At 36.9% G+C, this 14,181-nt stretch overlaps 1 protein-coding gene across 1 annotated transcript; it reads left to right on the top strand.

The window, feature by feature from the left end:
• The first annotated feature begins 815 nt into the window (after positions 1 to 815).
• Positions 816 to 2,894, top strand: LOC127860794 (M-phase inducer phosphatase 1-like). Its single transcript, XM_052399071.1, has 4 exons — positions 816 to 826; positions 1,461 to 1,563; positions 1,908 to 2,546; positions 2,718 to 2,894. The coding sequence occupies exons 1-4, from the start codon at positions 816 to 818 to the stop codon at positions 2,892 to 2,894; spliced, it is 930 nt and encodes a 309-aa protein (XP_052255031.1).
• Positions 2,895 to 14,181: the final 11,287 nt, after the last annotated feature.

Below are 14,181 nucleotides of genomic sequence, written 5' to 3'. Positions count from 1 at the left end.
CTGTACGTAAACAAATGGTTGAAACCATGTCCAGTGTTGACGAATTGAATGTGTGTGTGACTTTTTTTTAAATAAATTTGCAATCAATTAAAACTCGTTCATAATGATAAAAACTGTATGATGGTTATATCTCAAAACTACAAAATGCTAGGAAATAAATACACATTAAATGTGTATTTATTAAGAATGTTTTGAATGCATGGATAATAATAGTATTTTAAGGATTAAAACAATAAAAATATGTTTTATATAAAAGGTTTACAAAATTACATCACATCTGTCTAAAGCATGTCAGAGTTAGTCACGTGAGCATATTTATTGTGAATAGTTCTTATCATTATTTATTCGATAGATTTAAAATGATGATGGGGTAATTACACAAAATAGTTTATCGAAAACAGATCAGGCATCCCAATTATCAGGAGCACACTTACATTATCATCCGTGTATCGACAAGTGTTTTAATACAATCGGTCGCTCTAGTTGAAATAAGTGTCAGGTTTGCATGCATATAATTGCCAATTACGGGTCTGTAGTTCTTCCGATATACATATAATTAAACTCATTAGGGGAGTATAACTGTAAAAACAGAATGATGATTTATTTAATTAGTGTCCAAAATAATTAGTAGTATCTCAAGCAATGTTAGCTTACTCGTTAATGTTTAATTACTGAGAAATCGTGTAAGTTCGCTATGTATAAATAAGCGTAACATACCGAGGAATAGCAAAACAAACTAGATTTAGACATTTAAGATTATATATGTGTAGATTATTTGTTGTTTTGAATTTTGTATTAATTGTTAATTACGTAAAATGAGTCTTAGGTACGTACTCATTTTTTTCTGATATTTTAGAAACGTGTTCCTTAATTAACGCTATTTAAAAAAAATGTTAATACGTATAATATTTATATCGTTTTATCTGTGGTATTAACAAAATCGGATTAATGGGTAAAGTCGTATTTGTGTTTCCTCATGGAATACAAATATACACAGATGATAAAAACGGAATGATAATGCACTTTCCCGGAACTGTATTTATCATATTTTGATTGACAAAAAAATATAAATTACATAATTTAATAAAGAGACTAAATAAAACAAATGCTCAATGTGGTACTTTCAAATTACTTTCTTTCAGCTCAACCGGTATTCATTGGGTGCTATGCACATGTCCCGGTAACGTGTGTCGACTGCCTTGTAAATATATGGGCCTCACTCTGTTAAAAAAGTGTTTAGTGCATGTGCGTAAAGTGTCGTCCCAGATTAGCATGTGCATTCTGCACAGTCTAATCTGGGATAACACTTTTCGTGTTAAATAATTGTTTCGTATAAAGCAAGACTTCTTCGGCTAATCAGGGACGAGGCTTTACGGAAATGCATTAAATCCCCTTTTCCGAGAAAGATGCTCATATTTATTAATTATTTTTTAGAGTTCGTCTGTTCAATGATGACGAAGGGCCCATGATTCACCGGAAGTGACCCAGTGCGAGCTGGAGGCGTTGCTCACGCCTCCCTGCAAGGGAGGCGATTCGCTCTTCAGAGACGACACACCCAGCTTCGTAAGTAGACCAATAGTCACAATAATGCCACATTGATGATAAAATAAACGACCAAAGATAAAACGAATTAAAAGTACCGGGGTAATCTTGGATCGAATAAACCGGTAGCAACGTTTCCATGGTGACATCAATACTGAACTACACATTTAATAGTTCGGGTCTTCAATACAGCGAAAACCAGAAAAATGTGGAACGACCGTTTAACAAATGTTTAAAAAGATACACGCTAAACTAAGCAAACGCTTGCATTGAACGATTATGTATTTATTTAGAACAAATAACGAGAAATTTAATTTTAAACAAAAAATGGCCTTAAATGTACGAATTAAATGTTTGTTTTTCAGAACGGATTCTCCGATGCCCAGACCAGTAGATTCGGTTCAAATGGCGAAGCGAGAAAGTGTTTATTTTCCGGAAAGCGATCTGCGGACTGCAATATATCCGATTCTCCGTTACGAATCCAGAAAAAGTTCAAAGATGGACACACTCAGGTTGTCAGACATGATCTTCAAAGCAGCTTTCATATTTTCAAGGCAGTAGAAACCCTTGAGTCGCGTAATATGATTGCAGATGGGTCACGTGATTACGCATTACCAACAATTCCTGGTCAGCAGCGGGATCTTAGGTCGATATCACCGGAAGTGATGGCTGATGTTGTCAGCGGACACTACAATTACGTGTTCAGTGACGTCACGATTGTCGATTGTCGTTACCCGTACGAGTTTGAAGGCGGTCACATCAAAGGGGCGGTCAATCTCTTTACTAGAGATGGCGTCAATGCTCTTCTTCATAAACCCGTTAGTGGAGACAAACGTCACGTGCTCATATTCCACTGCGAATTCTCATCTGAGAGAGGACCCAAGATGTACCGTTTCCTGCGCAGTCAGGACCGCGAGCTTTACAAGGATCAGTACCCCACCCTACTGTTCCCCGAGATGTACCTGCTCCATGGCGGATACAAGGCATTCTTCAACAAGTTCAAGGTAATTAGCATCGAGTTTTTGGTTTAACGCGTACAATAACATTTTCTTTGAATTATGTCGTTTCTGCTTGTTATTTAAAAAATGTCGTTGAAATTGTTACAACATGCCTTCGGCATTGAGCAATTAAAAATTAAAAGCGTTTATGTTTAAAACAATGTTAATTTGCTTCAGAAATTATGCGACCCGGAGGCATACATGCCTATTCTGCACGAGGATCATGTTACCGATCTGCGTCATTTCCGGGTCAAGTCTAAATCGTGGACCGCGGGAGAAAAACACTTCTCAAGCAGACGTCATCGCAGTCGAATTGGGCGCCATCTTAGCTTCGGAGACAATGACGCGTCGTGAATTTTTGGAATAAATGACGGACTGTCCAATCAAAAGGTGATATTAAAGCATGTCCATATGCAAAGAATTGTGTCCGAAGTTACACCAAGCTTAGTCCATACGGAGATTGGGAATTATTCCCGCGACAATGTATGAGGACAAAGACACTTCCTCGCGGATGTATAAACAAAACTGAACCGTTCATTCGAGTTGTCCGTTTTCTTGAAGGCGCTTGGCATAGGTTCTGTGTAGATTGCATGCTAGATGGTATAAGGGTATACTAATGCACGGGCAGTATAGAAAACACTATAGCGGGTCAATACTGATTGCGTTGAGCAACATAAAGGCTGAGCGTGCCTCATACGTTGAGTAGAAGGTAAAGAAGTATCCCAGAACAAGACTCACTTTGTACACCTAGTTCTAACATATCACATAGCTTTAAACTTTAGAAGACAACATACTCCTAAATTGCTATTTCGTGATGACTTAATTGTGAATAATACAATTTGATGTCGAAAAGCCAGGGGCATAGTGCAATGTCTGATAGTAGTTTAAACATTGGGAATATGTTGTTGTTTAATCATTAGCATCATCATTATCGTTATAAAAGGGGCATATCGGCGTCTAAAACGGTATATTTTCAGAAGTGAGATTTTATAAAAAAAGAAAGTCGTAATGATTTGAATATACGTGATAGACTGTGTGCGTGAAATAGTGCGATTATTCATATATTAACATATACAAACTTATGTTTGAAAAGAGAATAGCAGGTCACTGCATTTCATCGGTAAATGAACTGTCGGTAAATTTGCGCAAAATAAGGCGTAATCATTTAATTTTTATCCAAACTGTTCATACAAAGTGAAAGTTTGATCACAGTCAGCTATCTTTTGCACGACGGTTACATTGCATAGCGAAAGAGCGCATTGAACGACAACTCTGCTTTGGAGATTGCATAGTCAGCTTTACAGACCAATCGAATTCTGAGGTGTGTGCACGTGTTTCCGACGCAACTCATTGTAGAAAGTGAGGTTAAAACTATAATCATTGTATGTACATGTTTTAAGGTTACGTGGCATGCTTTGTGAATATTTTATATGGGCATACGAACACTATTTGTTTAAGGTAATATTATCTCGTCGTAATGAAATCTCATACAATGAGACCAATATATGTGTGGTTCAGACCGGTTCGACTAGCCCGTCCTGACCTAGAATGCAGTGGCTGCCGGGAAGAAGTCTTCGGTTCCGATCCTGGTTTTCCCTGTGTAAAGACGTCTAAACGATCTCATCGGAAAGCTGAGATAATCCTGGTGATTACCACTGCAAGTGACCCCATACAGCGACGAAGTGTAAGTACAGACCTTGTTGTATTGTCCATATTACAACAAATGGCGCTGCGAGCTTAAAATCGATTCGTATTTTCCATTTCTAATTGGCCATCGTTAGCAAAACTGTCAGCCATCTTGAATAATCATTTTTAAAATATCTGCTTGTGCTTTATTTTAAGTAATTAGTCAGTAACTTAAGTCCTAAATTCCTCATTTACAGTAATATTTCACTAGTATTAAGCCTTTTCCGGAACTCAGGCTTTTTACTATTTTTAAGTGTTTGCATATTTCGTCGACGAGCGTGTAATCGAACCGTGTAATTGCCTTTCTAAATTTAGTCTATCTGTAACTAGTTATCTCCCTATTGTTGAATTGCATTGATTTGGTTTCCCACTTACGTTATTATATTTAGGCTGCTGCTAGCAATTAACTGTATTATATTATAGTTTGGAAATTTCACTTTCGTTTTCGAAAACGGAAATACTGTAGGCTACACCACAATAAACATATTAAGCAATATATTTTTCTTCTCAGTTCATTTCACTAAAACTGCTGTATGTACTGCTGTACTTTGTCCGCAGGTCACTTGCTGTATTTTATTCGCTTGGTGAATTTTGTTTCACTCGGTGAATTTTGTTTCACTTGGTGATATTTTCACTTGGTGATATTCAGGTGATATTTCCACTTGGTGACAGTTTCTTGTCACCTGGTGATATTTTGTTTCACTGCGTGATTTATTTCACTCGGTGGATTTTTTTTCACTTGGTGAATTTTGTTTCACTCGGTGATATTGGCATCACTGCATGATATTTTCACTCGGTGATATGTTCACTTGGTGATATTCAGGTGATATTTTCACTTGCTGACAGTTATTGTCACCTGGTGATATTTTGTTTCACTGCGTGATTTATTTCACTCTGTGAATTTTTTTAACTCGGTGATATTGGCCTCACTGCGTGATATTTTTACTTGGTGATATTTTCACTTGGTGATATTCAGGTGATATTTTCACTTGATTATAGTTTCTTGTCACCTGGTGATATTTTGTTTCACTACGTGATTTATTTCACTCGGTGAATTTTGTTTCACTTGGTGAATTTCGGTTTCACTTGATGATATTTTCACTTGGTGATATTCAGGTAATATTTTCACTTGGTGATAGATCTTGTCACCTGGTGATATTTTGTTTCACTGCGTGATTTTACTCACTCGGTGAATATTGTTTCACTTGGTGAATTTTGTTTCACTCGGTGATAGTGGCATCACTTCGTGATATTTTCACTCGGTGATATTTTTTTAATTTAGTGATTGTATTCACTAAATGACATTTTGATTATTTTTTGTTTCACTCGGTGATATTGGCATCACTGCGCAATATTTTCACTCGGTGATATTTTCACTCGGTGATATTTTTTTTCATTTTGTGATTGTATTCACTTAATGATATTTTGATAATGTTTTTGTTTTACTCGCTGATATTGGCATCACTGCGCGAAATCTTCACTCGGTGATATTTTTGTTCATTTAGTGATTGTTTCACTAAATGACATTTTGATAAACTTTTTTGAGAATTTCCTCATTACTTCAGTTTATCTGTTGTGTTTATTCTGGATTGCTACCTCGGCATTTCCAAAGTGCAAATAGAAAAAATAAAGAATACATTTTAAGTTTGTTTTTATTTATTCCGGATTGCTACTTCGGCATTTCCCGAGTGTAGGAATAAAATAAATTAAAAAAGTACACATATTGAGTTTGTTTTTCTCCCTGACAATGGCCACCTATAGTCCTACGGTCGATATAGACCCGGGTAGGGAGAGCAAGGTGGAAAGTGGGGGGCAGTCGTACCCGGGGTATCCCATGCCAATGTTTCCGGGAATGCACCCTGGTCGTTGGCAGCCAGGTCATCCTTACCCTTCTGCATGGATGAGAGGGCCAGGGAGTTATATGTACCCACCCATGCCGCCAATTCCGCAAGGGTATGGGGCTACGCCACAGGTGGTGCAAGAAAGGGCACAACGGAATGATACGCCCTTGAGGCCTGATACTAGAGAAGGGGCACAGGGCGCTCGTAGAAATATTGCTCCGGCAATGGTGGGCAATATGGGGGAGCAGGAGTTGGACAACAAAGGGCGAGGCTCCAATCTTTGCCAAAATCGATCCAATCTTTGCCAAAATCATTATCAGGGAGCTGGCAGGCTTTATTGACAAAGTTCGGGAAGTTTGCCTCAATCTTTGAATGGACTGAGGCGAAGAGAGATTATCTCTGTTTGTGTCTGACGGATTAATCCAGCGAGTTCTACGCACTAACTACGGATAGGCATATAGAGATGACCTATGCGGAAGTGGTGGAAAAGCTGGAGAAGCGGTTTGGGTACCCTTACATTGCCAGAGACAGCAATGGTAACGTTTTATAGTTCTAGCCAAGGGGAGGAAGCGTCTTTAAATGACTGGGCAGACCGTGTATTAACACTTGCTGGCAATGCTTTTCTGGCCGCAGTCTATAGAGCAGGCTATAGACAAGCTGTAGTGGGCCATTCATACACGTGGTTTGATGTATGGGCCAAGAGCCGTACGCAAGGACGGCTACACGGCAGAGAAGGAGGTCAGTAAAGATAGTCCCTGTGAAAAGTGTGAGGCATTGGAGGCCAGAGTTGAGAGGCTGGAGGAAAAAATAGATGAGATTATGGGGAAGCTTGATGAGCTCCTAACGAGGCAGAACAAGACCATGGTCTCATATCTAGGCCAGCTGTGTGTTTGCTGCAAGAAAACACTACAGTTGGGAGATGCAGTCTCAAGTCATATGACAAGACGCAGTGGTCAGTCAGCACTGATAGTGTTTGTATTGAGCAGATTATGCCTGGCAGAGGGAGATGTCAAACTGCTGCCATAGATCTTGGTGTCGAGGACACAAGATTGTTTATGCCGGAAGACTGCAAGAAAACACTACAGTTGGGAGATGACAGTCTCAAGTCATATGACCAGACACAGTGGTAAGTCAGCACTGATAGTGTTTGTAGTGAGGAGATTATGCCTGGCGGAGATAGATGTCAAACTGCTGCCATAGATCTTGGTGTCGAGGACACGGGATTCATGCGACTAACAAGTGACAACAACAACAATTTCAACCTTTTTGTAAATTAAATTATTTATTAAAAAAACGTAATTTGTATGCCCCCGGATCGAATGATCGGGGGTATATTGTTTTTGGCCTGTCTGTCTGTCTGTCATTCTGTCTGTCTGTATCTCATAGAGCTGCACATTTTGAGTGGTGAAAGGTCAAGGTCATCTTTCAAGATCAAAGGTCAGATTTATGGCTTCAAAGCGGCGCAATAGGGAGCATTGTGTTTCTGACAAACACATCTCTTGTTAGTACTAATATTGGTGACGGGGTGGGGGTAGATGGGTTACACGTTAATGTCAGTACATGAAAATTAATAAAGATGAAATGGAAATAAATTAAATAAAGCATTTAATTTCTTGCGAAAAATATTATAAAAGAAAATTAATATCGTTTGCTTGAACACGCAGTTTTCTTTTCAAACATTTAAATCACACTTTCATAGCCGCGTCATGCGAAAATGGGTCTTATGGTCTTTCGGTCAGCGTAGCTCAAGTTTTAATGTGGTTTGCTTGAGAATTTAATACAATGCTGGTTAATACCAATACATTTATTATTATAATTATGTTGTGGTTCATTTTTTGTTAGATTCAAACCAAGCGACGGATAAACTCACGTAGTGAGATACGATAGTAAAAATCACACTTTACACTCAACCTGCATTCGCACAAAGAAAGGGTCAACTAGGTGCTACGTTTCATTTGGTTACTTCAGTTAGAGGTCAAATCTTTAGATAATTCCATGCATAAGTCCCCGGCTTCTGGATATGTAAAGTTTCATTGGTTGGTTATTAATAGAAGTTTACAAAGGCTTCGTAGAAGTTTTTGCGAATAATACGTCTCGCGTAAGTGTATATTTTTGCATAATAAAAATACGACGTCATAGTCGCATGGAGTTCACCAATATCTACAGGTATAATATAGACAACGACAAAAATGCTTTATAATCGCTTTAAATGTTTATAAAAAACAACTAAATAAAATAAGAAATATCTTTAAAAAGATATTCGGCGAACATGCTGACTTTGAAATAAAGTTTGAAATTTATGTTTCTAAATAATTAAATTGAAAAATAAAAGTTACACAATTAAGTGTTTTTTTTCACATGTTAGTTGCATATTCACCGCATGAAATGTGTGTTATAAGAGTCAAACCACACATTAGTGTCAGTAGATTACAAATAATGCTACGGGAGTTCACATCATATGTGTCCTCACATGGCTTATTGTGAGTTTATATCTCCACCATCGAAATATATCGTGTGTTTATATGTAACACGCAGTTTTCTTTCGAAACATTCAAATCAAACTTTCATAACCGCGTCATGCGAAAATGGGTCTTATTGCGTTTCGACCGGCGTAGCTCAAGCCCAGCCTGTGCATTTGCGTAGTCTGGTCAGAGGCCATGCTTTCCGCTATGAACTCACTCAAGGTTTTATGGTCTCATTATGTATCTTCTGACCAGACTGAGACATGCACAGGCTGGGTGGGCTATAGCTATGATGGGGGCAAATGGCATAAGACCCATTTTCGCATGACGCGGGTCTTTTTAAATCTCATTGCGAGTTGTAAATGGCATATTTTAGCACAATGTATTTCGATATAAAATTGAATTCAAAAAAGCAAATACAGCAAACTGGCAAATAAGGGTAGCCTATTCAGGCCTTCAGAAACGATTTTCAGACGTGCTGACCGAGTACGACAAACATTTGTGTTCAGATAATTAAACGATATTCCTCTTAATGTGATACTTTACTATTTCGGTAGTGTTTTTTTCTCATCTTAAAGCAAAACTGTGTTAATCGAAAGGCAATTATGTCTTCTCCTGACGATTTAGTGACCGAGTACAGACCCTCAAATTCTGCGAGATGGATTTTAACGCGTACATTTTAATTGTAACTGGGCCACAATTTGTGTCTGTGTGTCGCTTGAACATGCAGAGAGATGTCCGGAATTCCGTTCATTGAACAGTGTTACATCCTTTACGTTGTGCACAGACACAGTGATGCAGCCAAATTTCAGGGGATTCATAAATCTAAATGGGTTGTATTCATTTCAAACTTGCGATTTAAAAAGATAAGGTAATTTTGAAAAATGATTGGCGTCTAAGATTATGCAAGAGCGAACAACATCAGTGCCTTCAGCGCTTTGATTATTCACTTGCCGATATTTCTGAACTACCATGTAGTACCGGTGACGTTTGCATTTCTTCCTCATCATGTGTGGATGATTGCAATTGTCCCCATTTCATCCGATCAGGCTTTGTAACCTCTTATTGACATACTTGACTATTGACTTTTACCTTCAGATCTATCTTCAATTTATTATCAACATGCCTATGCGGCTTTCTAGGATTGTCGGCGGCGTTAGTGACTTTGAAGGATGCGTCCACTTTCGCTTTTCCGGATTATTACTCTAAGACGTTTGAAATTTTCAACATGAAATCTTTATACCATCCAATTCATTGGCTATATAATATATCTAATAAAATCGGTACAGTGTTAACATTAAAGTTGTGCCTTTTGCTTAATTCTTTAATATATCATATTTATTTCTCTTAACGCGGCGCCATAGTACGGGATAGTGATATAATTATATCGGATGGTGAAGCCGACAATTGCTGCACATGGAACAGGGAGGGTTAGCATGTCCAATCTGAATCTATTTCATCCCATTAGTGTAAGACAAGCCGTTTGCGACCAAGTTTTAATCATTTTCTCACTATTTTGAAATATATGTTTTGATCGTCGTATTCAGTGATTCGACAGCTTTCATTATTATGAACGACATGTTTCAATCCTTATATCAGTCTTTCGGCAGCTTAAAAACAATATAATATGCATGCTTTTTCGTGGTAAAGATGCATAACTGGATTTACTATTTCCACCATAAATAGATGGATCTGTCAAATATCGTTGAACACGATATGTAGTTCCTGTGACACTTGAACGTGCTGCTTACCATATAATATTTTAATGCAAATGATATCATGCTTAAATATAAATAAATTAAATATCATGTTCAAACTCTTGAAAAGGCATGCTTTGTTAGTAAAGCATTTGACTTACAATCCGGGATTTATACCTTCGATCTAAGCTCGGTTAAATTATTTTTTTATACGGCAATTCGTCCCATACCTCTGATTCAGATAGTGTGTGTATATAATACCATCCGCTAGGATCGGCTTAGCTTATACAAAACAGCGATAAGTCCAAACAAAACATACAGTGAGTTCCCTGATTTAAAGTGCGCGCTCTAATCAATCAAAATCAAGTTCATTAACCAATGGTGGACTTAAAATAACTTCGCGGACATGAATTGTAGAAATATCGCGCACGGGAACACGCTTGCGAAGGTCATACCGTATATGGGAATGAATATCGGGCAAACAACATGATGATGTTCAATTTCGTTGAGATACTATGCTATAAAAACTTAAAAATGCAGTGCACAAGTATATATCACTTTTTTCAAGCTTTTCATTAACACTTAAGGATGTTGCCATTGTCATCTACTTATAAATCATTGCCACCAACCTTAGTATAATCACTATGTTCTCCGTCACCAGTAATTACACACTATTTAGGCTCAGGTATTTAAGCGCAAAGTTGATGTCAAGTATTGACAGAATCATACATTGTTAAATTTCATTTATATTCAGTAAAAAAGTATTACCACGCAACCTTTGGGATATCAACAGCACTGCTTTCTTTTTAAAACGTTTTCCTTCTGTTGCACAGACCAAATATTAAACGCCTTATTGAAAATTCAAAGATAGATATAAAAATCATCATCCCGAAAAGTTTGAAACGCTTGTCACCGGTCAACAACAATTTAAAAGTCAATGACGTTAAAGTTTCTCAAAGTCATGTCGAATTCTTTCAAACGTTTTGAGGAAACAACTTACAGACTTATAAAATATCGAATATTAGTATAAAGCCAACTTTCAAGAAAGTCATCTACATATTCAATATGTCGATTGTGCTCGCTGAATAGTCTTTCGATGTGTGAGCCAAGTTTTGTATGTTCAGTGAGTTCTATTCACATAGGCCATTGCACCGTATGCGATCTGATCAGACTTAAGTGTATATACACTAAGCGAGTTTCGGCTTAAGATTTATATATACCTCTATATCATATGCACAATTGTGTTGAAGGAAAACGGTTACTTATCTAAACTCTCTTTCCAGTGGAAAATATATCTGGGTGAATTTTAGTTAGTATTAAAACAACACTTGTTTTAAATGAAAAGTGCTCTTTAAGCCGAATAATTTTAGAGTTTTTGAAAGATTTCGTTGATTTAAACTGCTTATCTTTTATCGTTTATACAATTGAACGACGCAAACAACCTTTGTTGTCATGTAGTAATTATCTTCTATAACTTGTTTCGGACAAGCCTAGTGTTGCAAAACTGGGGAGTGTCAGATTCTCGTCATGGACTACCAGGTCGGTCCTCGTCAGGTCTTTGCAGATTCGGAATAATACTGGTGCGGTTATGATTATTGTAAATACTGGAATTGGCTGAGAGATATTAGGAGTTCCAATCGGGACAGTTGGTATCTGTCTGGTTACGAAATATAATAGTTCAAGCAGGTTTAAAGCACATGTTACATTTGAATTCATCCTTTGACTGGTTTATCAGTCTTGAGTATATTTATTCAATTTCATACAAGCATAATGAACACAAGAGTACTCACGGATCTTTCCATCCACGGTTTCAATTTTTGAGTTAATGACATCAGTTTAGATATAGATGTTAGCGTAAATAGACCCTTTCAGTTATTGCCGGTTTTTAATTATCTCCCTTGTGTGACGTCATGCGATGATAACCGAGTGTATCGGTTGTAAACGAGAACAGAAATCTTGTTAGAAAATGTTGGTTTTTTTTCAGCGATGTAAATGGTCTGAACATATGCACGAAAAGATTTGTACTTACCTAATTGTTAATAATGTATTATTTTATAATGAAATTTCGGTTTATACTGCTGATACAGAAGCGGTATTGTTCGGAATACGGACAAAACCCCTCCCGGATAAAAACTCTCCCGTCATTTTCATAGGGGGCGGACCAAAACCCTCCCATGTAAAAACGGGGCCGGACGAAAACCCTCCCATGAAAAAACGGGGGCGGATAAAAACCCTCCCGCGAAAGCACGGGGGTGGACAAAAACCCTCCCGTATTCTTTCTTATAGTAAGACTTTTATAAATGATTTAAAAAAAATAATGAAACATATATGTATTTTATCACAATTTTAAGTAGTGTGGATATTGTTGTTGTTCATCAGCGATCGAACGTGTAAGAGATGCATTTAATCAATTGTAAAACAAAGCCCTAAAAAAGCGGAATACATAACAATTGTTAAATTTTATCATTTTCTTTTCCATTGAATGGATTTTCGTTTCATTTACATTGAATGATAATATTAATAAATGATAACATACATACGGACAAGAACTCTGCATATTATGCAAATTGAACTGTCTTTGCATGTATATTGAAATCTCTTTACTAATGATAAGGAGTGATACAAATATAGCATTTTATGATCAATATATCTATATATTTAATTTATTTAACGCAAGTATTGTTTACCCTATTGTGATTGCTTGTTTTCATGATGGTGTTTCGGTCCGTGTATATACCGCCTTTTCCTTTTTCATTTAACATTCGAAACAACGAAACACGAAAATCAACGCATATAAATTCATATTCCGATTTTCTAATAACCGAAACTTAAACAAAATACGAAAACAAAATTAACTTCTTTATATCGTTTTTCGTTGTACTTATTATAAAACAAAAAACGAAATTGATTTCCCTGTTCATATTTCGTTTCTAATCATATAACAAAAATAAATGTTTGAAAATTGGAACGGATTGTTTTATCCCGTTTACCGTTCTTAGTTTGAAAGAACGGTATACGAAAAACGAAAAACGAGTGGCGTTTGCGGGATGTGCTGATGTGTTGGTGTAGTAACTCATTAGTCGCTTTTGCGCGTATTTTTCTCCCTTACATAAGAATTAATCACTTATTTCCATCAGCATGGCTTCCTACGTGCTTTTTTCGTGGAGGTAAAGACACGCCCGTAAGGGACAGAGACGTGGATATTTTCAGTTGTTTTTCCAGGTATTGTTTTTTTTTCCAATTTGAAATTATCATAATCTTGACATCGAAAGGTTTTCCAACGTACCGGTATTTCATGCCGATCCAGCCGATTAGATAGGGCTATAATTAGCCTCTTATGACACTTCTTGTTCTTTGCCCCTATGCTATGTAAATTCAGTACTTATTTTACAAAAAAAAAACTCGTTTTAATCCTATTATCATGGGGGGTCCCTACATTTTAAGAGCTGCAATACCCCGTCCCCTGAGTCCCGTATTCCTATTTTTATTACCCGTTAGACCCGCGTGACATTTTAAAGACACAATAATCGGCGGCGTCTGCTAAAATGTCCCTATGTTTTACTTTTAACGTCACCTTACATAATAGAATGTCAAAGTTGTATTAATACAGCCACTATTGAAAGAAAGAACAGGACGAAAGGAGAATAAATATATAAACAAATGTTTTAATCTTATTGAACGGTAAAGTGCAAGGTGTCTAATATATAATTTCCAATTCGTGCGATTAATACCAAATACATGTTGCATTTAACAACTGCATTGTGATATGTCTAGTGATTTTAGTTCTAAAACAAGAGTAATAACCAAACACCTTATATGAAACCGCTTTGCGCTTGAAGAAAATGAAATTAACTTAAATATAATTAATAAATGTACCAATTTAATAACTTATTAAACAACATATTTAATGTTCCTGAAAGAGCGCCCAAGATTAAGTTATTGCTAACAAGATATG

This window comes from Dreissena polymorpha, chromosome 15 (assembly GCF_020536995.1).
Source record: "Dreissena polymorpha isolate Duluth1 chromosome 15, UMN_Dpol_1.0, whole genome shotgun sequence".
Taxonomy (NCBI): domain Eukaryota; kingdom Metazoa; phylum Mollusca; class Bivalvia; order Myida; family Dreissenidae; genus Dreissena; species Dreissena polymorpha.
This window is presented reverse-complemented; position numbering and strand designations above follow the sequence as displayed.

Excerpts from the sequence above, each read along its gene's own strand:
- LOC127860794 (XM_052399071.1), top strand. Across the intron at positions 1,564-1,907 it reads GAGACGACACACCCAGCTTC|AACGGATTCTCCGATGCCCA; the intron begins GTAAGTAGACCA and ends TTTGTTTTTCAG. Across the intron at positions 2,547-2,717 it reads CATTCTTCAACAAGTTCAAG|AAATTATGCGACCCGGAGGC; the intron begins GTAATTAGCATC and ends AATTTGCTTCAG.